Source organism: Verruconis gallopava (assembly GCF_000836295.1).
Source record: "Verruconis gallopava strain CBS 43764 unplaced genomic scaffold supercont1.18, whole genome shotgun sequence".
NCBI classification, from domain to species: Eukaryota; Fungi; Ascomycota; class Dothideomycetes; order Venturiales; family Sympoventuriaceae; genus Verruconis; species Verruconis gallopava.
This window is the reverse complement of record NW_015622154.1, coordinates 477,154-499,240: the sequence shown is the minus strand read 5'-3', so window position 1 is coordinate 499,240 and position 22,087 is coordinate 477,154. Positions and strand designations below refer to the sequence as shown.

Genomic DNA, 22,087 nt, shown 5'->3' with positions numbered 1-22,087 from the left:
TTCAGTCCACCTATGAGATTGGATGGTAGAGGGGAAAGATCGTCGTCCACTGCCGACGTTATCTGCATGTCACTATCAGGTGAGCTGTTCGGCAGGCACAGCATAACGCCACGAAGCGCTTCAGCAACAACGGAGACGCTAGTCAGCCAGCAGTGCGAGAGATCTCTCAGAGCGGTGAACACACTGCTCTCCGGAGTCAACTCCATGATTAAGCCTCGTGCAAGCAAAGGGCACATCACGCAGCCTGCTACCTGGCGTTCAACGGCCGCTAGTGCGTGGTGCCAATAATAAATGCACCCGAGGAGACGCAGCGCAGCTGGCCCATGCTTTTTGGACAGCTCTTCGCAAAAAGCGGCCTCAGTAGGTCATCCAGTTTTGCCGACGCTTGCGAAAGACAAAATGAACCTGTAACAACGTTTGGGCTGGATGACTCGGGATACCAAGATGCGAGGCATCGGACGCCCTGCGAGCTACGGCGGAAAGATCTATTTCCAGTGGCAAAGCGAGCACTTCAATCCTCCTGTGGTGTGACGGTGTCGTGGTGTGCGGGTCGAGGCTTTAATCCACCAGTTCGACGCGATTCGGCATTTCGGCTGTGGAGTTCAAACGGGGGCCAGAAGAAAAAAAATAAACAGTGGCTGTCCATCTTCCGGGTCTCGCTGCGTCCCACTGAAGCAGAGCCTGGAGCATTGTGAGCTTCTTCCTCGTCCTCGTTCTCATCGTCCTGCTCTGTTCATTTCCACTAACTACTACACCATGCAATCGTAAGCGGACGTGGATCGAGAAGGTCTCGCATTAGCTCAGAGTTCACCTCCCGAACGTGTCCAGGACAGTCTGCTGCCCATACGACAGAGCAAAGTGACGTCTCCGCCTTCTGACGCTTCAACTCCGTGCACGCCGGTCATGTCGTTGCAAAGAACAGCACGACCCCCAAGACCCCCCCTCACAAAGCGAAAGCTCCTGTCTACGTATATATCCAGGTGTCAACCAAACCGAGTTTGAAAGTCTCCTTCCACCTCTCACCCGCGCTCCTCCTCGCCCGCTGGCCCTTTTCATTTCTCCAAGAGCCGCCTCTCGGATGGCGGGGCGCCAAAACGGGAAAAGAAATAATAACGGCGTCCGGAGCTCAAGTCATGACCGAGACAGTCGAACGGTCGGATGCTAAACCTTAAGCGCAATCAACCTCAGAGGAGAAATTCCTTTAAAAAAATATTAACGCAAGAAAAAAAAGAAGCCACTATCATGGATTCATTTGAAGCCACGAACGGCGCGCAAACGTTGGCAAGGATCGCTTACCAAGGCCCTTGTCTCAACGTTTCTGGACGTTTATTTTTTTTTTTCTTTTCAAGTTCAATTTTGCTAGCCGTAGAAGCCAATCATTCTTGACTCAGACGCACTCTCTCTTTTTATTTGGATCTGTACAGTTCAGCTTTCTCGTTCCCTTTACCGGACCCCTGGCTGCCGTTCGGCAATCTTGATCTGGGATTTGCCAGGCACGGACGGAATGCATGCATCTAACGGGGTCTTGTGCAAGTTTGGAAAAGGATGGGTAGCATCTCGGCTAGTGTTTTGATTTCCTGCACGCTGCTTACTTGAGGGAGCATGGCGTTAAATAAGCAACCTGATATTTCGCGCTATATCTCAGCATGTACATTTTGTACATATCGTCAAAATTAGGTCACGATTCATCCACGTCCATACCATACACATCCTTGTCAAAACTATCGACAGTGCCATCTACACTACCCTCACGGGCGGTAGCAAATCCCTCGTCGCTCTCGTCTTGGTCGCTGTCCACCGGGAACGAATCCGCCTCCTTCTCCACGGGCAGGTAGATGCCAAATCCGCCCGTACCGACGCTGCCCATCTTGCCAAGCACGAGCTTCGCGCTTGGGTTCTTCGCATCCTCGGACTCACCCTCGAGGACGGCCTCGCGCAGGAAGCCTACCGTCGTCTCAAACGACATCTTCATGAACGGACTTGCGTTGTTGCGCATGCCTAGACGGTTGAACGGTCTGAAGCCGCCGGCGCGCGTCATGAAGTCGGAGATCAGGTTCAGATGCCGATTGTCGACACTGATGCCGTGACCTCTGAAGACGGCGTCCAGCTCCCGGACGATGGTGGCCCGCGCAGCTTCAACGCCGTACAGCCTTAACATTGCGGCAATATCATTCGTAAAGATCCTGTGCGGATCGATTGCGTGCTGACATTCCCTCATGGCCTCGATATTGATGCCCTCTGTCTCAATACTTGGGGCTACGCGTGATTCGCCAGTGACTGGGTCCGTGTACTTGTTCTCCTTGTTGAGAATGCACGTCTTGACGCCCGGAACAGCGTGGACGACGGTCGAGTGCAAAAGCTTCTCCACCAGATGCAACATGAGAAGCTTCGAGCTCGAAGCGCTGTACTCAAGGCTGATGCTTGCAACCGATTTTGACGTGCTGAAGCGGAATGAGACGAGATCTTCGTTTCCTTTGATGCCTTTGACAAACGCCTCTTGCTCCTCCCGCGTACGTTTCTTGCTCTGTTTCTGAAATTCCTCCTCGGAAGACCCGCCGTAACCCTCGTCCATGGAGTCAGCATCGGAATCGTAATCTCGTCTGAGACCTGGAGCCTCATCCTCAGGCATGTCCATGTCATCATCGAAAGTTTCGTCTTCCAGGCCGTCCTCCTCACGGATCTGATTTCGTATGCGTTCATCGTCCTCGTCTGGAGCTTCGTATCCCGCTCCCTCGTTCCGGTTAGCTCGCTGTTTGTTGGCGGTGGCATCGTCCTCATTATCATCCTCTGACTCATCGTCACTTTCCTCTGCAGGGCCATCATCGTCGTCATCGTTGCGCGCGGCCCTTACAGTGACTCCTTCCGAGCGCCCCGCTGACTGACCAACTTCAGGTCTTGCTGCGCTTATCTTTTCTCCTTTCTTTCGAAGCTCCTTCCTAATGGTAGCCTGCAAGGCCGGCAAAAACCGCTTAGCCACAGCCATGAATACATCATCTGTCTTGATTGCGTATTCTTTGCAGTACTCCTCAGACGGGAAGAAGGCCAGACGTATCTTGTAAGTCTTGGCCTGCATGTACGCGATGCCCCGACCGACAGTTTCTCTAACCTCTACTTCATCGATTAAATCGGAAAGACTGAGTCTTGTGATGCTCTTCGCAAACTTGTCCGCCTCTTCAATGCTCATCTCTGGCAGCGGGTACAGCGTCATTCCTGGGGTGGAAATTTTTGCACTGGCTGTCATCAGAATTTCTCGCAGACGAGGAATACCTAGCGTGACGTTTTTTGATGAGTGACCAGCCAGATGGAACGTATTCAATGTCATTTGCGTAGAGGGTTCTCCAATGGACTGTCCAGCAACAACACCGACTGCTTCGCCTGGATCGGCGAGCGTCTTGAGGTACTTCATCTGTGAAAGCAGTTCGAATGCCTTTTTGCTGATCTTCTTCGAATCCTTGTCTTTCTTCTCCCTGATCGTCTTGTCCTTGTTCTCTTCGACATACTGCGCGTCATGTTAGCGAAACCCCTCTAATTAATAAGAAAAATAAGAGTAACATGTAGTGAAGTAGAACATACCGCCGTGGCCTTTGCATAGAATTTTTCACTCGTGCTCCCAAGATGCCTGCTTGGACTCAACAGACTCATGACTGGATCATCTGCCGGCCTGCCCTTTTTCAGTTGCTTTGCAATCCTCTTTTGCATTTCCTTAGCCTCCTCGCTCTGCAAGTTCTGATGCTCATCCTTGAGCCCGAGGAGAGAAGCCATGGTCATGTAATTCTGTGACAGAAATGTAAAATTGGTCAGGTACTGCTGCTTGCTTACATCCAGGCCATCTTCGCCATAAAGGAATTGTACCATGCTGCCATCCGAGTCGCGTACTGAGGTGTCGTATTCCACCTTGAGGCCTTCCATGCCTTTAATTAGACATCTTTGAAGGTAACCCGAGCGAGACGTCTTGACAGCGGTATCAATCAGACCTTCGCGACCGGACATCATGTGAAAGAAGTATTCTTGAGGCTTCAAGCCCGTAAGGAAACGACCCATTACGTACCCTCCGGCGCGAATACTCGTATCGAACGGTCTAAAGCTGGGCAGGGACTTGCCGGACACCATGATAGGAACTCTTCGGCCTTCCAAAACCTGCTGTCCTAGGTTACACGAAATCTGGTTCGCGTTAACCATGGAGCCCTTGGCGCCTGTGCCCGTCATAGCCTGCATCTGGTTCTTGGGGAACGGCTTGATGAGTGTATGGGGCAGGCAGGCTTTTGTGATGTCACCGGAGAGCTTGTTGTTACTCTTCTTCATCAGCTCATCCAGAACAGCCTGCTTACTGTCATCACGAAGCACGCGCTCAAGACGTCGCCGCAGCTCCGGATCATCGGCTGTCGGATTTCGCTCCTTCATCGTCACGTACTCGGACGCAACGGCAAGACCAATGCTGTCCGCTCCTCTGAGCAGATTTGCTCTAGCTTCGTCACCAGCTTTTGTGAGAATGAGGTCCTCAACGCCGCAAGAATGTGCACGCATGTGCAAAACTTTGGTGAGAAGTCTGCCCAGGATACTCAACAGCTTTCCGGCAGCTGTCTCGCCGTATGCTTCGTAGACAGCATTTACGATACTGCCGCCGGCAGGTCCAATTTGTGCTTTATCCATGATTCCACAGAGCAGCTCGCCATGCTTGAATATCACATCCTGCTCCTCCGATCCTGGACCCCACAGGTCCTTGGACGTCTGCGAACGGCCGGTCAAATTAAGCGGCTCTAGATGCTTGGGCTGAATATTTCGTAGCACCGTGGAAATGACTTGTTTGCCAGTCCATCTCGGCTCTGGTTTGATGATCGCCGGTGTAAGCAGGATCAGCCGATCGCTTGTGGTGTGGTTGCTTTCTGGTCGGATGGCCGAGTAAATGAGCTGCTGGTACTCTTCACGCGTGTAGAATACGTCCTTGTTCGTGAGCTGCACACCCATAGAAATGTGATCCTGAATCAGGCCACGGAGAGGCTTTCCCGCCGTGGCCGAGAGATACTGATTGTCGGTGTTGGCAATCGTCATTGCCTCCGCTCGCGCAATCTCGTTCTGTGGAAAGTGCATGTTCATCTCGTCACCGTCAAAGTCGGCGTTGTACGTATTGCAGTTGGCATAGTGCATACGAATCGTACGTTCTCCGGGTAGTACTCGCGCCCGATGGCACATCATACTGGGCTTATGAAGCGTGGGTTGACGATTCATAATGACAATATCGCCGTTGTTTAGGTGTCGGTGCACTTTCTTGTTTCTTGCACCGTCTACGTGTACGCTGGACGGCGTAAGAAGCTGGTTCGCGATGGCCATGCGCTCTTCCTCCGTCTTCTTCGCTAGAGCTATAACTTGGCCGTTCTCATTTTCCACCGCAACAGCGCCTGGCCATTTGTCTGGTCCGTTCAAAACGGCCTCCTTGAGCTCGTAGAAGTTGTGACTCGTCACTGGCTCTGGGTATGTCAACTTCTTCGCGAACACAGGCGGCACACCAATCTCATTGGTTTCAATGTTTGGGTCGGGCGAGATGACGGATCGTGCCGCAAAGTTGACGCGTTTGCCCATCATGTTCATGCGGAAGAGGCCCTCCTTCTTCTCGAGGACTTGCTTGATGCCCTCCTCGGCCCTCTTCGCAGCTGCGCCACCAACAGGATTCTTGTCGCGGTCAAATAGTGCATTCACTGCGTTCTGAAGATCGATAGCTGCATTCTGAAGATCGTTGAATGTGCGTTTCCTGCCCGTCCCCGACTTCATGTCTCGGCTTATTCCAGTGATGGTATCGCAGATCTGTAGTATATTACGATAGTGCGTGTTGCGACCAGCCTCCGCGATGACGCCATTTCCCGTTCGAGCTTCTGGCCTGTATTTGGACGGCGAGACGAGGAGAGTGTCCACAAAGAACATGTCTGCCGTCATGGACGCTGTTCTGCGCGAAGACTGCGACCGAGGGTTGTACAGCAGCTGCAGTAGCTCGCTCTCATTCTCGAACAACAAGGTGAGCATGGCGTGAACCTCATCGGCAGGTATGTATTTGTGTTCCTTCTCCTGTTTCTGCTTCGTACCTCTTTTCGCCGTGCCGATGCTCGCCTCTGTGGCGACCATGCTCTTTGTCTGGGCCAGGCTCAGATCTTCGCCTTCCGGATCTGACAGTATGACGTCCTCAACGTCCTCTTCCTCGTCGGGGCTAAGGTCCATATCGGCAATCGCCTCGTCTGTGTGGGAAAGGCCATTTGTTTTCTTCTCCTTGTTCCTTGCCCTCTCCTCGGCCAGCCGGCGCGTCCTCAGTATCATGAGCGCATTCTGGGCCTTCAGCCCAGACCCGATGTTCTGGTTGTGGCGCTTTGCCAGCAGCGGCTTGCGAAAGATCTTGACGTACCTATCCTTGCGGAACACGGGGTTAAAGGCGTGGCAGTTGGTGCACTTGCCCGAAGGCGTCTTAAGGGCGTTCAGAAGCTCGCGGATGGTCTCCTTGCGTTTTTCGAGCATGGCTTCGTTTCTCTCCACAACAAGACCTTCTTTTTTTGCGCGCCGTATGGCAGCATCTGCGAATCGACGGTACGTCTCGGCCGCAACCGCAGCGTCTTCATCCTCCTCGACCTCGCTGTCTGAATTTGCGTCGGCAATGTCTTTAGCCTTCGAGCCGTCCATGGCAAGGCCGTCCACTTCCATAGCCTCCTTCAACAGCCCAAGCTCCAGCAGACGTAGCTTCGCCACATACCTGGCCACGTTCGTCCGTCCCATCTGGAAGTGAAAGCAAAAGATGCACATTCCCCGCAGAAGCTTCATCATCTGATCGAGGAAAAAGGGATGGTAAACGCGCATGGGCAGCTCGATGTGGCCTGCGTGGCCGGTGCAGCCGCCGAAGCCGCCGCGGAACTCATTCTGCTTGCAAGTGGTGCAACGGTTGTCGAGGAAGGCGCCGAGGGCGGGGTCATACAGGCCGCCGGGTGTAGGGTGGAGGAGTGTGTCGAAGGTGACCGGGTTGTAGATGCGCTTCACAGAGAGCTTCTTGATCTCCGGCGTAGACAGAAAGGAGAAGTCGACTCCGGAGATTGCGGAGGAGACGGGAAGGGCGATGTTAAACATGGTTGGTTCTGCGTGCAAGTTGTCACGACCTGGGGTCACACATTGTCTGGCTCGAGCAAGCGGCTAAGCAATTCGCACGGGAAAATGCGGACTTTGTAACTGTCGGTCTCGAGCAGTGGCTTGAGACAGAGGTAGATTCTTCTTCTTCTTCTTCTTCGTCGTCGTCTTCGTCGTCAGCGGCGGCGGAGGGCTTATACGGCTCGATTGAAGCGCAGGAGCGTGGTGCTTCCAAGACGTGGAGGTTGCGAATTTTACTGCGACGACACGCGATTGGCAGTGTAGCAAGGCCAGCAAACGAATATGCCAGCAATTAGGAGCACCGTCACAAGTGTCGATGCGACCAACACTTCTTGCTTGTCGACGACGAGGAAAAAAAAAGGTCGGAGCAGGCTCAGAATTTTTTCTCAAAGCAGTCTAGCCTGGGCCTGGCTGCAGGCTGCCAACCCTAACCCTAGCCCTAACCCTGGCCATCATCCCCAGTCCTGGCCAATCCCAGCCAACCCTAAGCTTGGCGCCAAGCCATGAGCTATTGATGCCTTGTGGCCGCAGGCATTAATAAAGCCTCGGCCAAGCATTTCGCTGCTGGACAGTCCAATGACGACAAAGCGAGCGCGAGTGATCAGCACTAACAAAACTCATTTCACGCTGGCGATCCATACGGGCTAGACACCCCTAAGCAGTTTGGATGATTGGCGAATAGATAGCTAGGAAAGCTTGGGGAGAGTAAGGCCGGCGCGGATCTCACTCGTCTGCGCCGGCGTCACAACGGGGCCTGCCCGCAGGAGATTGGGCGCCTGCAGTCAGGCGGCCACCCCCTAAGTTGCGGGCACATGGCCCAGCAAACCCCAGGCACGAGCATCAGGCACGCGGACAACGCACTGCACACGCTCCCTCATGCGTCCATACACATACGCCGGAAGCTCACCCGTCTCTCCTCACCAGCGACCCATTGTCTGTTTCGCATAAAACTGCATGTAGATTCTCTTCTGCACGCTTCCAATGACCGTCTGTCGTCCTTCTCTGCCTGTCCCCGTGCTTCCCTGACCGTCTGCTCGTCCGCAGTCGTTTCCCGTTACCGCCGGACGGTACCACGGTTGGGTCTTCCGCCGTCCCAAACCCACCGACGCACCTACAATACATCCCAGCATCGATCCTGCGCCGGATCGCCGCTGACTACAGCCCTGGGCTTTCCTCTCTTCTCGAACTCGTGTTCTCAGCGCGTCGAAGTTTCGTTCCCCCCGTCTCTTCACTCGCCGTCCTCTCCCACATCCGCCGTTTCGTGTCATGAACCTGTCGCACCGTCGCAGCGCTTCGACTGCGACGGAGAACGTCAACACGTCAGATCTGCTGCCCCATCGCCTTCGCAACACCGGTGCAACAGGCACGCCCAGAGGGGATGCGCCTTCCTCCTCGCCGAACTCCCTATCTCCACACCAGCACCGGCCACGGCGGAGAGACGGTGACGAACAGCACTCCAACTCCGGATCCGACATGACGAGCTCGGACGACTTGGAGCTGGACGATTTTCTGAGCGACGACGAGGCAGGCCGGCTGGAAGACGACGAGGAGACAGGGCTGACCAGTGGAGACCGGCGTAAGCGGCGGAAGCGGAAGCGAAGGAACACGCTCCTGGATCAGAGGGTGGTACCTGATGGCGTAGGCGGACCGTCGAGCGTGAGGCGCGAGGAAGAGGAACGCTTGGCCAACGCGACGTTCTGGTGGAAGGTCATAGTGAACACGAGCCTGATCGCTCTGTGGTACTTCTTCTCCATATCTATTACTCTGGTGAGCTCTCCTGGGATTCCCGCCTCCTTCCCACACGCCATCTTCCTCGCACGTCCACACATGGACGTGCATGACCGTAGAGCAAAGAAGCTCGCTAACTAGGCTGTCGTGCCCAGTACAACAAGTGGATGTTCAAATCAGAGGACAAGGAACCGGACATCGTCTTCCCCTTTCCCCTCTTCACCACCTGCGTCCACATGATCGTCCAATTCACACTCGCCTCGCTGGTCCTATACTTCTTTCCGCGTTTCCGGCCACGGCACGACTCGATCAACCCGCACGCGCCGCTGCACGCCCAGCGAATGCGTCCGATCTCCCCTCCAGACCACTCAAAGCCAATCATGACGCGCTGGTTCTATCTCACGCGTATAGGGCCTTGCGGCGCCGCAACGGGCTTGGACATTGGCCTCGGCAACATGTCGTTGAAGTTCATCTCGATGACATTCTATAGTACGTTCCCCCCCCCCGGTCCGAACGAGCATATTCGTCTTCATGCGAAAAGCATACAACTAACGCTGAAGCGTGCGCCAACAGCAATGTGTAAATCCTCTGTCCTCGGCTTCGTTCTGCTCTTCGCTTTCCTCTTCCGCCTCGAAAAACCTTCGGTCAAGCTTTTCCTTACAATCGCCACAATGACCGCAGGCGTGCTGCTCATGGTCGCAGGCGAGACCGCATTCGACCCGCTTGGCTTCTTACTGGTCATGACGGCGGCCGCTTCATCGGGGTTTCGCTGGTCGCTCACACAGATTCTGCTCATCCGCAATCCGGCAACAAGCAACCCCTTCGCCACACTGTTTTTTCTTGCCCCCGTCATGTTCGTCACCTTGCTCGTGCTGGCAATCCCTGTCGAAGGCTTCTTGGCCCTGAGCGAGGCGTTGCACACACTTGCCGAAACCAAGGGATACTGGATGTCGCTGGGCATCCTGCTGTTCCCCGGCACGCTTGCCTTCATGATGACGGCTTCGGAGTTTGCGTTGCTGCAGCGTACATCGGTCGTCACACTGAGCATCTGCGGCATCTTCAAAGAAGTGCTGACGATTACGGCGGGCACGCTCGTCTTCAAGGATAGACTAACGCCGATCAACTTTGCTGGCCTTGCAGTCACCATCGTCACTATAGCAGTGTACAACTGGATGAAGATTCGCAAGATGCGCGAAGAGAGCGAGAGGGCCGCTCATCTAGCGCTCGTGGGCGGCGAGGATGGTGCCGGAAGCTATGCACCCGTTCGGGTTATAGACGAGTACGATGAAGGTTCTGAACGCTTCACCGAGCAGAGAAGGAACCACGGTCGTGGAAGAAGCGGCGGAAGCGACACTCTTCGGCCTGGGGCGGGCAGCCTGGGTGACGTGATTAGGAACTCGCTCAGTCTGGGCCGCGGCTCCAACGAGGCGAGTCCCACCACCAAGAGCCCAGTCAAGAAACCGGAGAACCTTGAGTAAAGAAAAAAGAAAACGAGAGGGATAGGAGAGGAGTTTTAAAAAAATCAAGCATGGGCATGCTTCCTGGGCATTTTAGGCGGCGCACACGTATGACCACAAAATGGATCCCACAAGCCCGCCGCAGCGTCGACTTCCTTCATCTGGATGATGAAAAACTCTTGCGGATACGCGGACAGGGCGAACTCTAGGGATCGGATCGCGGGCTTTTCGCCGCTCTCTGGCATAGCTGACGGACACCATTTTTTATTTTGTTAAAACCCCAATTTTGGGTCTTGTTTCAGAAACTGGATAGAGGTTCTGCAACGCTTCCGTCTACTGCGAGAGATACCAGCATACAATATGTCTACACATATAGGCGCACTGGGGGGAGGAGCTCATGTCTTTTTTTTTTCGGGTTTTTCTTGGTTTGTACACACAATAGATCTCCCTTCACAATGGGGCCACGATCATAGGACAACAAAGATGCCATCACCATGTACCGTTGTGCCACCTTGCCGTCATCCGCGTACTCGTGTGCGCTATTCACGTCGTCCACCACCTTCTTCCCGCTGGCTGCGTTCCGCTATCCTCTTCCCCTTGACGTCTCAAACCCACCGCAAAATTCTTTCCCCGACGATGCTTTGCGGTCCTTCGTCACAAATAGGCAAAAGGCCCATCGGCTTCCCGACAGGATCGTCGAACAGCAGCCATGCGAACTTTTAGGATCGAAGAGGAGTTAAAATCAATTTTTCTTTCTTTCTTCTTGTTTTTCATTTTCCAAGAAAAATTGGCGAAAGAGAGAGGACTCAAAACTTGCAAACCTTCCTCTCGTGATTTACTCAGTTTGACGGCAAAATGGAAAAATTCCAAATCAAAGGGAGAGAAGTGGGTAGGATGGGTGGGTGAAGTCTACAGCAAAAAAAAAAAAGGGGGGGGGGGGGGTTAAGGTGGGATAGGTGAAGAGAAACAAAAAAAATTCAAGGCTGCCTCCACGCCGATTTGAACGACGGACCTTTGCATACCATTACATTCGTACGAGTGCAACGCTCTACCCTGATTGGCCCGTTAGGATACTGCTTCTGACTACGAACGTTTGATTTGCGGTGATCACATACCCTGAGCTATGAAGGCCTGAACCGGACATCGCGCAGTTTTCTGGTGAAAGGCGTCGCAGGAATTAGTATAGATACTCTAAATGTGCGCACGACGTTGCGGTATCTGAGCCCTGTCCTCTCATTCGCCGAGATTGCGTCATATTTGGATCCGCACAGTTCGAGCCTCCTCGTTTGAACAATGAAGTTGAATAGGATTAAAATTAAGGAAAATAAGTTAAAAAAAAATTGTTGATATTATTAAGAGGTTGAAATTATTTAGCTCATTAATCACTTTCCGCATCAATAACCGTGCAGCGCTTATCCGACGAGAGTATTATCTCTCTCTCTCTTCCTCTCTTTCCACGGAGTAGACGTCATCACCCGGCAACTCCACGGGTGGTGATGCTGGGGCGTATATTTCCTTGATCTCACGCTCAGCATCCAACTCTTTGGGATGCACAGACGTGCCATCCAACTCCTGCTTCGCCCATGCACCTTCGGCTCCACTGTGCGTCTCTTTCTCTAACTTTTGTGATCGCCGCTTCTTGAGCCAGACCAGGATAACACCTATGAGGATGCACAGTGCGGATATGGCCCCAATGACAACACCGGCTATCTTGCCTCCGGACAAGCCTTCGCTATGAGCGACTGAAGCTGTCGGGGAGGAGGTGGACAGCGTGGTAATTGTGGAATTCCCACCTTGGCCTTGCGATGATGCTAGTAGAGCCGATTTGGATGATTCGAAAATGGACGACCATATTGACGCAACATAGGTATCCGAGTCTTGGTAACGCACATAGAAGGGTGGAGCGTACAGACTTAGCATACCGGTCGTAACGAGATTCGTTGTGGATGGTGGCTCTGCTGTTTCTAGACTGGCAAAACCAGAACTTTGCGTCTCTGTCGCGGACACGTAATTAACGAGGGTGCGAGCGAAGGTGCTCTCCGGTGTAACCTCTGATACTGGAATCGCCGTTGTTGCTAATGTCGGCTGATTGACGACGTAGCCGCATGAGCTATTTGAATATGTGAATGTGCTGAACGCAGCTCACAAATTAGTCGTTTGTACTCCGTATGAATCATTCACGTGTTCAAGGAGCGGAGTAAGTACAAAGAGACCTTTTGTCGCACAACACATACCTTGGACAGCAAGCGAAGTGTGTTTCATTGTAAGAAGCAGTGTTCAGTGCGACGCCTGGAGCGAGGACGAGGCCTACAATTGGTTCAATGATAACCGGTTGAATATTTGCGACCCCAACCGTGTATCCTGAGGGACAGAGACCGGGTGAAAAGATTTCGTATGAAGATGATGGGTAACATTCCGGGAGCTGTGTCGGTGCTACAATCAGGCTGGAGCTGATGTTGTATATGTTCATCAAACAAGAAGGAGGTGGCGTAAAGATTGTAGTCAATGGGTTAAGTAGTTCTTGTCCTGATATTGTTCCGCTAACCAGCAGTAGTGTAGAGGTATCATATATTAGAGGCTGCAAAGGTCCAATCGCATCCACAGAAATGTCTCTTTGGACTACATATGGCGCTGGCGTTGTGAGGCCTCGGCGAAAGGGCGTGATAAGCACCATTTTCTCTCTGGCCTTTCAGATGGGATGCGCTTTCGATTCATAATACGGAACTCTGGGCGGATGAACAAAAACGGAGAGGGGAAATCACGGATCTGAGTCAAAGTATCTAGTGCTCCGTATCTGATGGTTAAATCTGGAGCGCCTTCGGAAACTTCCAAACGACCAGCCGTTGCCGAGACCTCGAGAAGCTGGGATGATCTTGATCAATCAGGCTGGTTCCGCGTGACAGAAGCGAGTCCGTGCACATTATACGCCTTTGACCAATTGCCTACAGTACATGCAGTCCTCGAGTGGTTGTGGGGTGGTTGAAACAGAATGGAACGATCGATCAAAGTGTATGTCATAGGTTTGTCGAACAAGGGGTCTGCTTCTAGCCACGAGTTTGTGTTTGAAAGCAACTTGACAGATTCAAAATGGTATTGACATTTCACACAGCCGTGCACTCTACGAAAATTGGTTGGTAGATTATGTTGCGCAAGACGAACGCAATGCCTGATTGCGGCTGCACGCTTCAGTGGCCCAAATGCGTCGAATTGGATTGCATGGATTCGTGCCCGAGATCAAGTCTTGTCGAAATTCGTTCGTTAGCCCTCGGTACAGTGGACGTCGATGGTAGACCGCGAGTCGATCAGTCCAACGGATGGATAAGGGAGCTGGTAGAATCCCCAGCTGTTCGATGTCTCGAGAAGAACACAGCCATCTGTTGGTCTCTGAGCACCGCGCGCCGCGACATGTTCGTGTAACTTGTAGATGAGGCTGGCGACGAGGAAAGAGCAGACAACCTGCCGGCCGAGTCCAGACTCTGCCAAGTCGGGTAAGTGCTTGGCGACTCTTCGACGCGGCTTCCCATTCTCGCTCTTGCCGGTCTCTCCTTCTCGCTCTGCCTCTGTCCCTGCAGTGTTGTCATTCACTATCCTTTACTTGGTTAGCTTCGATGCTACGCCAAATGCAACTACTGTATGCTTATGACAGTTTCGTTCGAGCTGGGCGCAGTTCCTTCGATTTGTCTCGTTGCCTCTGATGTTGAGTCCGCAATAACCAGCCATGCTCTTGACCAGATGTCTATGATCCAATATCGCGCAGCAAGCCACCATCATGCATGATGCCGCAAGCTCCATTTTAGGATCGACATCTGACGGTCATTCGTCGAACTAGTCGGAAGATCACGCCAAGGACGGTTTTCACTGAACAAATAAGCTGGAAGAAATAACTGGTTTAAATTCGGCTATTGCACAGCTGCAAGATCTTCAAGACCAGGGCCTTCTTCCCATTGTCACGTTCTTTCCCAAGGCTACTTAAGGGAAGATAAAGCCTTCATGACATACCACGCTGGAGCGCTAGCACTATGTCGCAGTGGCTCTACGTCAGCTTCTCTGAGGTCGCGACTGTGCCCGATTTCAACGCTTCATCGGCCGAGAAGTCCTCCGACTGCGCCAAATGTGGAGGAAATACATGCTTTCTCCAATGCCTGGCTGGAATTCCCCGATCAAAGAACATTGAGATCTCTAAAGTTGTTCTTCCAGTCGTCTCGCCCACGCAGAAGTAAGCCCAGGCAAAGGAAATGCATGTTGTGCCAGCATACACGAATCCCAACATTGGTCCGAGTCCAGCTGTGTCATACAAATACGGTGCTGTGAACGAAACAAGCCAGATGGTAAAGTACCATACTGCGATCGCAATAGACATAATTTTGTCCTGGTTGACGCCGACTGCCATCTCTCGGGCGACAGTGAAGGCTAGAGGGCCCATACCAAAGTTGAACGCCACTATGATGACATATGAGAAGACAACAATAACATATTGATCAGCCGTTGAAAGTGCCTTATGCGTTCCAATACCCCCCATCACGAGAAAAGCCACAAACATCATCACCGTGGTGATCAAGTAGTTGAGGCGTCGTCGGACCTTGTTGCCTGTGACAACTGAAGCACCAACTGCGACGATCTGAAGAACGTTGGTGATAAGCTGAATGGTAAATGGCTGTTTGATACCAATGGCTTGTGCGAAGACGACCCCGTAGACATAGAAGAACAGGATGCCGTTGATTTGCTGCGCGAACATTGCGCCGGCAGAGAATACTATCTTTTTCCGCTCAATGGGATTGGTCAATAGTGATACCCAGCTGGACTTCGCATTTTCTTCTTCTTGGACTCTCTTGGCTTCTTCGAGCATCTGAATCTCGGACGTAGGATCGTAGTGCGGCTCGCTCTTGTGAATCTTCCTGAAAGATTTTACAGCATCGTCTCTTCGCCCTTTTAGTATGTACCCTAAGCTATATTAGCAATCGCAATGAAACAGGCCACGTCATGAGAACGTACAGACTGGTGATTCAGGGAGGATCGGTAGGCACATGAACATGATCACAGGAAGGACGACTAGCCCCCCCATCGGTATCTTATAGCTCAGCGTACCGTTAATCGTCTCAGTGCCTTGGGTAATTCCAGATGCGATAAGCTGAGAGCATGACTGAAGAAATTGGAACATCATCAGTGCCGGGCCTCTGACGGCAAGGGGAGCGATTTCTCCCATGTAGAGCAGCGACGTCACTGCGAAAGATCCAACGCCAAAGCCTATGAGGATACGCCCCAGCACGATGACTCCTTCATGGTGATTATCAGCAACCTGCGCCACACCTCCGCCCAGGATGCACAGAGAGCCAAATATGAAGACTGCCTTCCTACCCCATCGATCGTTGATAGGAGCTGAGATCAACGCGCCAAGCAAATCACCAATGTAGATAGATGAGGCTGTTAACGAGGTGAAGCTAACGGCAAGAGCTTTCTTGCCATCAACATAGTGGTCGCCATAGTGATCCTTGAAGGGCTGCATGGCAAGGACGCCGTTGTAGTAAGAGTTGTCATATCCGTAGACCAGCGCACCAATGGCTGACATTGAGCAAAAGATAATGGCCCATTTGTAGGTCTTTAAATCAACATTGAACATCTTGACCCCGTTCTGTAAAGTGGTAAGTGCTGGGGAAAGAAGGAAAGAGACGAGAGAAGCCAGGTCGCTGGCAGCATGAATTGTACACCTTCCTTTGCCACAATATATAACCGCTCTCCAGATCATAACGACACGAAAGCCATGGAATCTCCACCAGTTTCCCAGACGGTCGGAGAATGAGTCGCGTGGTAATTACACGGCCGCGAACATCGACTCACATCCAACGTCCAGGGACATGACCCAGACTCCGCAAATGCAGAACCCCAGGTTTTCAGCAAATTCCACAGCGTGAAAGCCCAATGAAGTTCGACACGATGGCCCTAAGGCTTAGTGTACCACGGGGATGTCACCGAGTAAGGTTGGTCGGAAGCATCCGACACCAACCATCGGGAGGGTTCCGTGCCAGGGGGCACGGAATTCTGCAGTGCTATTTTTCCTTTTCCCACGTCGTTGTTCAAAGTGCTTAGACGAGAAATCATGACACCACTTTTGCAGCATCGGTCAATGGCCGAATAAAACATGGATTTTCTTTCTACGCTAAAGAAGAATCGGATCATTTGATCGCGCCTTTGATGCGACTCCACGCTCAAGTAACTTCGCGTGCGGGCCTCTTCCATCCGCCGCGTCGTTGCCTCGACTGGAAATAGAATCTTGAAAACTAATCTGTTCATAGTTCTGGCCAGATCCTGAAACCTTGCCTTTTGCTCGAGCTTTCAGTCAGGCCCTGGAAAGCTTAGATTCGTTTCTATCGGCGCAGTCAGCCCGCCGCTGTGTAAATTATTCGCCGACGACTTCGCGTAAATCGTACGAGTTTTGCGGGAAACTGGCCGTGTTGTAGTTCGCGTGTGTCAGTAGTTGCTGCTAAAAAAGTTGAGAGGAAAAGTGCGCGGTTACAGCCTGCTTTCTGACTTTCCAGTTCGAGACACTTGGGAAGGATATGGTCTTGCTTTAAGGTTGGTTAGAGGATGATGCGGTTAGGAAGAACAGTTTAGAGACAGCGTGCGCTGGGCCATGTACGGTGGACTGTTAATTTTTTCCCACCTAGGTCTGAGCAATTCGATAGCAACTACTGTAGCCTAGTGGATTGATCTCACTACTAACATCAAGAGCGCTAGGTTTAATCAGCTTACACCTTTTGAAACCGACAGTCCATCGGAAAGCCCCCCTTCTCGCCGCTCCTTAAAATGAGCTCAATCTGACCATGATATTAGGTGATGCCGCACTTGCATGCTGGTCCAGACTTACAATTTCGAGATCTGCACGTGCTGACTCTGGCTCCTGCGCCTTTAGAGCAGTACCATTCGCCAGTGCTTTTCCCCAGACTCTCACTTCTGGTGGCACGCCTGTTTTTTCATTCGCTAAGGGTAGAATCGTCTTCTTGCCATCGACCATCACGGTGACCACCGAATCCAAAACATCGATCACGCTGACCACTCCGTTTTCACAGGCCACGGTCCATTCGTTTCCTCGGAGCGTCGTTCCGAACGAGATTTGCAGCGTACCCGAGATCCCGGACTCCGTCTTTACGATGGCGTTGATTGTGTCGACCGGAGGCAGATATTCTTCAATCGAGTTGGTAAATGCAGACACATGCTTTAGACGCTCGTTTCCAGCCTCGAGCAATTGGCGAAGTCCGGCAATTAAGTGGACTCCGCCGTCCAAAAGAAACCCGCCTTGATGAGTGGGAGTCTTTCGCCAATCCGTGTCTGTATTCGTCAGCGACAAGGAAACCCAGGTCCTGCCTTCAAGGAAACATGCTTACTGAAGAATTTCCAGTCTTTATCGACCTTGGTAAAATGGCGGACCTGAAAGCCAATTATCTTACCCAGCTTCTTGATCTCTTCAGCTGCGCGGTCGAAGCTACGCAGGAACCGCCAGTTCTCCGCCACTGACCAAGTGCACGCAAGATTCGACGATCTGTACCAGTCAATTAGTTCTGTGGCTTGTTGGAGGTTTTCTGCAACAGGCTTCTCCGAGAGCACATGCTTTCCCGCAGACAAGCCGGCCTTGATATACGAGGCCTGGCTCCCAATTGGCAAGCTACACTCGTGTTAAAGTCTGCAATGAACCACAAAGCGGATTTCATACGAGATTAACAACGCTGAAATATCTTCTCTCTTCAAGATATCTGCGAAACTGCACTCCCCGTCTTCAGAGTAGAGATCAATACCTGGGGCTCGCTCCGCGATTGTTCTTGCGGACCTTGTGGTCCTTGAGTACACTGCCTTGAGTTGTAGGTGCTTGCTCGCCAAAATAGCGGGCTGTAGAGTCAATATACTATTTGTACTGTTTATGAAACTCAAGAAGCATACCAAATGCTCGTCCCGCGCCCAGTGGCCGGAGCCGATCAAGGCCAAGCCGACAGACATGCTTTTCGTTCAAATTGCTAATTTCTCTTCCAAATATTCAGAGTATCAAGATCAGCAACGCGTATCATGGAATAAGAACCTCATTGCAACGCAGGTCGAGCGTTGCCTTTTAAAGATTAAATTCGGCCTACCCTCTAGTCGACACAGTTCGTGAATATCTTAGCTTCTTGGCTCGTGGACTGAACATGTTTAGGCCGCCAAAGATGGAGAGCGTCAAAGCTGCCCCATCATTGTGGCTGCTGCTTAAACTTGGAACTAAAAATGTGCGGAGTAAATGCATTAGGAAAAGACGCGATGAATTTGAAGCCACTGCGGATCAATAGCAGGAATTAGCCGGTTCCCAAAAGATCGGATGCCATGCTTTTTAGCCCGTTCCCAGAAAGGTGGTTTCTAAGTTAGCAACGTTGAAAGGTCCAGTCGTAAGATCGGGCTTCCCGCGCGCCATACCCCATGCGAACCATGCTTTCTGATTTATCTCTTCATGCTCAAGGAGATTGAAGATTGCGTAGCCTCTTGGGTTTGTCAATGCAATACAACCGGTTGAAATAATATTTTGCCATGTCAAGGCAGTTCCTGCGGCTCAAACAAGGCTCGAGACATCACTTTCGCCTCGAAGCTTTGAAATCCTTTTGTACTAGATTGATTCATAATAGCCCGTCATGTTCAGCAACATAAGACAGACCGAAGATGAGTCCAAGGGTCGTATTATCCGCGCCGGCATCATAGGGTCTGTAAAGATACATTTTTTTTAATAAAAAAAATAATAGATGTTTGCACGAAACACGGATCATTCTGTAGATGTGGTATGGTCACGCAGGTTTTCCACATTCCTACACTGAACTTTTTGTCGCACATGTTTCACATCACAAATCTTTGGGATGTCTCCCATGATGGTTTGAACAATTACCAGCTCAGAACCGTGGGTGCCACAAAGCTGAAGGTCATGCGGACTGCATAAAAACTCTTTGCTGCTTCAGAAGTAGACTTTGGTCATGATCGCCAACAGCGGATAATAAAAAAAGGGAAATCTACTCTCACACAAAGCTTTTTCCGGAGCTGATCTCGAGTTGCGCAGGGTGTAACGTAAGTAATGAGTAAGCAGCAGGTCGTACTGTGCAGAGTCGTATCATACACATCAGGTAGAGGGACGGCGGGATATCTTTCCGTCTAGCACTTCTTTGCAACCTGAGTTGTGATATAAGTGGCGTATGATATATGATAAATACGGTAAATACAGCTGGTGCCAGTTGTCCTCCAGAAGGTAACCTGAAGATAGAACAACAGCTATATATATATAGGCTGAATGGACACAAGAAGTCCTGGTATCCCTGTGAAGAATCGTCGTATAGCGTTAAAGCAGATGGCTTATCTTTCCTTCCTCGTTGCGCTACATAACTCCGCGACGAAACCTGGCGGGGCAAGACATAGGTGCTCGATATCTCGACTCAAATGACAGGGCTGCCAGCTCGAAGCCTCTAGCCGCCCAGCAAAGACTGCTTATGCCACCCTCGGAGATTGAAGTTATGTAAAATGCACGTTCTTGTCTGCTTGTGCAGAGCATGTGCTGACACCTCAAGGGCTCCCACAACTTGAGTGCAATATGTGAGATTCGGGGTCAGCCAATGGGTGACGTAGGCTTTGCGCCGTGCACTTCCACGGGATCCCCTTTTTGGAGGTATTTTTCACGATGAACGGATGATTTTTCGCGTCGATATTGACCATCACAGCGCAATATTCCAGTATCCTGGCTTTGCAGCCGCGTGCGAATCAGGCATCGACCGAGTGTCGAGATTCGACGCTTCGATAGAAGTGTTTGGGAACACCAAGACTGTGAAGGTCTGCATCGATTCGCCGTTCATCAAGGGCTTGCCTACGACCATCATTGTCCAACTCTTTGCCAGACGGGTCATTTAGAGTGACGACGATTCGAAGCACATACGAGGACCCATATACACTGGAACTAAAGGAAGTCTACGAATGGATCGTCAATGGCAAGTCCTCAATCACTAGCCCCGAGGATGTGAGATAGGATCTTGAATTATTCGGCTTGTTGATGAAGGCCTGCACGAAGTAGAAGGCTGAAGATATAATCAACATTTTTGAAAAAAAAAAATTTTTTTTGCCGATATATCAACCTGGTCTAATTTTATTCGAATCACCATCTTTAACAGTAAAATTGAAAAGCACATGTATCTCTAAAGTCTATCGAAGTGGTCGAAATTGTCTTGAGATTACAACCGATCCGCAAGCATGCCCTTCAACTTTTCGGAGTCTGCCGCAAACCGTCTTATAGCGTCTGCCGATTTCTCGACGGCACACGCATCTGAGTTGAAGGCCCAGCGAAACTCGTCCTCGCTGTATTTTATCTGCGGAACTGTAGACGCGGTGGCTACGGGCCATTACTTTAGCAGCTAATCTAGAGCGCAAAAAGAACGAAGATCTACCACTTACCACTCTCGGCTGTCAACTGAGGGCTCACTTTGCCAACATGTTCCTTGAGCGCATCCAGAACAGTGGGAGAGATCGTCAGATAGTCGGCACCCGCAAGATCAATTGCCTGTGCAGTGGTTCTGAAGCTTGCTCCCATCACTTTGGTTCTGTAGCCGTGCTTGCGAAGATAATTCTGCATTTCTTTGACGCGCTCAACGCCCATGTCTAGGCCGTCTTTCCGTGCGACGCCCTCGGCCGCTTTGTACCAGTCTCCAATCCGGCCCACGTAGGGAGCGACACAAGAGACTCCAGCTTCCGCGGCTGCTGCGACCTGCGACAAGCCAAAGACAACTGTTATCAAGACCCGAACGTCGTGCTCTGACTCGAGTATCCGGGCGGCTTGGATGCCTTCCCAGGTGGCACTGATTTTGATCCTAATGGCTGATTTAGGGACACCTTCGGCCTTGTAAAGTTCAATCAGACGCAGAGCTGCATCCACTGTCTTTTGCACGCTGAAGGAGTAGATCACCTCAACCTGCGTAGAAATCCCGCCAGTGATCTTGTAAAGCTCCGTGCCGAATTGAACTGCGAGGTGCTCGATTCCAAGGTCAAGAAGTTGTGTTCTTGACAAGGATGGTGACGATTTCTCGAGTTGGCGAATATACTCCACCGAACGTGCGAGAACATAGTCATATTCAGGCTTTTGCGCTGCAGCATATATGATGGACGGATTGGTGGTTGCCTCTGCAGCCTTGAATCTCGCAAGATCTTGCGGTTCGTCAGCGTCCGATGAATGCAGGCATTCTGAGGAAATGAGCGCAGAACATACTGTGGAAGTTCGCAGAGTCGACTATGAGCGTTGTCCCAGCTTTTTGAATCTCATCAAAAGCATTGAGAACTTGCGAGGGCATTTTGGCTAAAGTTACGATGTTCTGATATGAAGGTTGTGCAGAACACAGCGAGAGCAAACTGTAAGAAATCCTGACCGCACAATATCTCTTATCGCTGATGGGATCTTTGGATCAAAGCACCAACGGAATCGAGGAACGCAACTTTCAAAACTAATGCCTTGCTCCATGCTTCTAAGAAAGTGGGACGACATCCGATGCACGGCGAACGATAGTCTTGTCACCTGACAACGCGATACTTTTGCACAGGCACGGGGAGCATTAATGTTAAGTTATTTGGCGCTTGGCTCAGTCTCCACCAAACGATTTAGTGCCCGTGATCGGTGTTGATGGAACAATGGTTCAAAGGAGGTTGGACTCGTTTCATTGGCTAGCACGATGCAACCAGGTTCTCGGAAGCCAGCCGACGGACGTTCCGATCGCTCTCAACCCCAGACTTATTCCCAGCACGACGGTCGTAGC

At 51.5% G+C, this 22,087-nt stretch overlaps 7 protein-coding genes across 7 annotated transcripts; 2 read left to right on the top strand and 5 right to left on the bottom strand.

The window, feature by feature from the left end:
- Positions 1-1,580: 1,580 nt before the first annotated feature.
- On the bottom strand, positions 1,581-7,451 carry PV09_05782 (uncharacterized protein). The gene is made up of 2 exons (XM_016359330.1): positions 3,574-7,451; positions 1,581-3,499 (listed from the first exon to the last, which is right to left on the bottom strand). Exons 1-2 carry the CDS (start codon positions 7,096-7,098, stop codon positions 1,679-1,681), a joined length of 5,346 nt encoding a protein of 1,781 aa, XP_016213009.1. The 5' UTR covers positions 7,099-7,451; the 3' UTR covers positions 1,581-1,678.
- A 555-nt stretch (positions 7,452-8,006) lies between these two features.
- On the top strand, positions 8,007-10,869 carry PV09_05781 (uncharacterized protein). Its single transcript, XM_016359329.1, has 3 exons — positions 8,007-8,883; positions 9,000-9,333; positions 9,418-10,869. The coding sequence occupies exons 1-3, from the start codon at positions 8,383-8,385 to the stop codon at positions 10,320-10,322; spliced, it is 1,740 nt and encodes a 579-aa protein (XP_016213008.1). The 5' UTR covers positions 8,007-8,382; the 3' UTR covers positions 10,323-10,869.
- An 860-nt stretch (positions 10,870-11,729) lies between these two features.
- On the bottom strand, positions 11,730-12,975 carry PV09_05780 (uncharacterized protein; the record flags this gene model as incomplete). The annotated part of the gene is made up of 2 exons (XM_016359328.1): positions 11,730-12,411; positions 12,536-12,975. The coding sequence occupies 2 exons, from the start codon at positions 12,973-12,975 to the stop codon at positions 11,730-11,732; spliced, it is 1,122 nt and encodes a 373-aa protein (XP_016213007.1).
- Positions 12,976-14,334: 1,359 nt separating this feature from the next.
- Positions 14,335-15,918, bottom strand: PV09_05779 (uncharacterized protein; the record flags this gene model as incomplete). Its single annotated transcript, XM_016359327.1, has 2 exons — positions 14,335-15,242; positions 15,294-15,918. The coding sequence occupies 2 exons, from the start codon at positions 15,916-15,918 to the stop codon at positions 14,335-14,337; spliced, it is 1,533 nt and encodes a 510-aa protein (XP_016213006.1).
- A 1,126-nt stretch (positions 15,919-17,044) lies between these two features.
- Positions 17,045-18,287, bottom strand: PV09_05778 (uncharacterized protein; the record flags this gene model as incomplete). Its single annotated transcript, XM_016359326.1, has 5 exons — positions 17,045-17,113; positions 17,164-17,624; positions 17,681-17,958; positions 18,007-18,179; positions 18,231-18,287. The coding sequence occupies 5 exons, from the start codon at positions 18,285-18,287 to the stop codon at positions 17,045-17,047; spliced, it is 1,038 nt and encodes a 345-aa protein (XP_016213005.1).
- Positions 18,288-18,946: 659 nt separating this feature from the next.
- On the top strand, positions 18,947-19,245 carry PV09_05777 (uncharacterized protein; the record flags this gene model as incomplete). The annotated part of the gene is made up of 2 exons (XM_016359325.1): positions 18,947-19,014; positions 19,086-19,245. The coding sequence occupies 2 exons, from the start codon at positions 18,947-18,949 to the stop codon at positions 19,243-19,245; spliced, it is 228 nt and encodes a 75-aa protein (XP_016213004.1).
- A 1,101-nt stretch (positions 19,246-20,346) lies between these two features.
- Positions 20,347-21,822, bottom strand: PV09_05776 (transaldolase). Its single transcript, XM_016359324.1, has 3 exons — positions 21,547-21,822; positions 20,739-21,485; positions 20,347-20,676 (listed from the first exon to the last, which is right to left on the bottom strand). The coding sequence occupies exons 1-3, from the start codon at positions 21,626-21,628 to the stop codon at positions 20,519-20,521; spliced, it is 987 nt and encodes a 328-aa protein (XP_016213003.1). The 5' UTR covers positions 21,629-21,822; the 3' UTR covers positions 20,347-20,518.
- Between the last annotated feature and the right edge of the window lie 265 nt (positions 21,823-22,087).

Coding starts and splice junctions, on each gene's coding strand:
- PV09_05782 (XM_016359330.1), bottom strand. CDS start 7,098: ATGTTTAACATCGCCCTTCCCGTCTCCTCCGCAATCTCCGGAGTCGAC. Junction 3,500..3,573: donor TCTATGCAAAGGCCACGGCG/GTATGTTCTACT, acceptor CATGACGCGCAG/TATGTCGAAGAGAACAAGGA.
- PV09_05781 (XM_016359329.1), top strand. CDS start 8,383: ATGAACCTGTCGCACCGTCGCAGCGCTTCGACTGCGACGGAGAACGTC. Junction 8,884..8,999: donor TCTCCATATCTATTACTCTG/GTGAGCTCTCCT, acceptor TGTCGTGCCCAG/TACAACAAGTGGATGTTCAA. Junction 9,334..9,417: donor CATCTCGATGACATTCTATA/GTACGTTCCCCC, acceptor GTGCGCCAACAG/CAATGTGTAAATCCTCTGTC.
- PV09_05776 (XM_016359324.1), bottom strand. CDS start 21,628: ATGCCCTCGCAAGTTCTCAATGCTTTTGATGAGATTCAAAAAGCTGGG. Junction 21,486..21,546: donor CGACTCTGCGAACTTCCACA/GTATGTTCTGCG, acceptor ACGAACCGCAAG/ATCTTGCGAGATTCAAGGCT. Junction 20,677..20,738: donor TCAGTTGACAGCCGAGAGTG/GTAAGTGGTAGA, acceptor AATGGCCCGTAG/CCACCGCGTCTACAGTTCCG.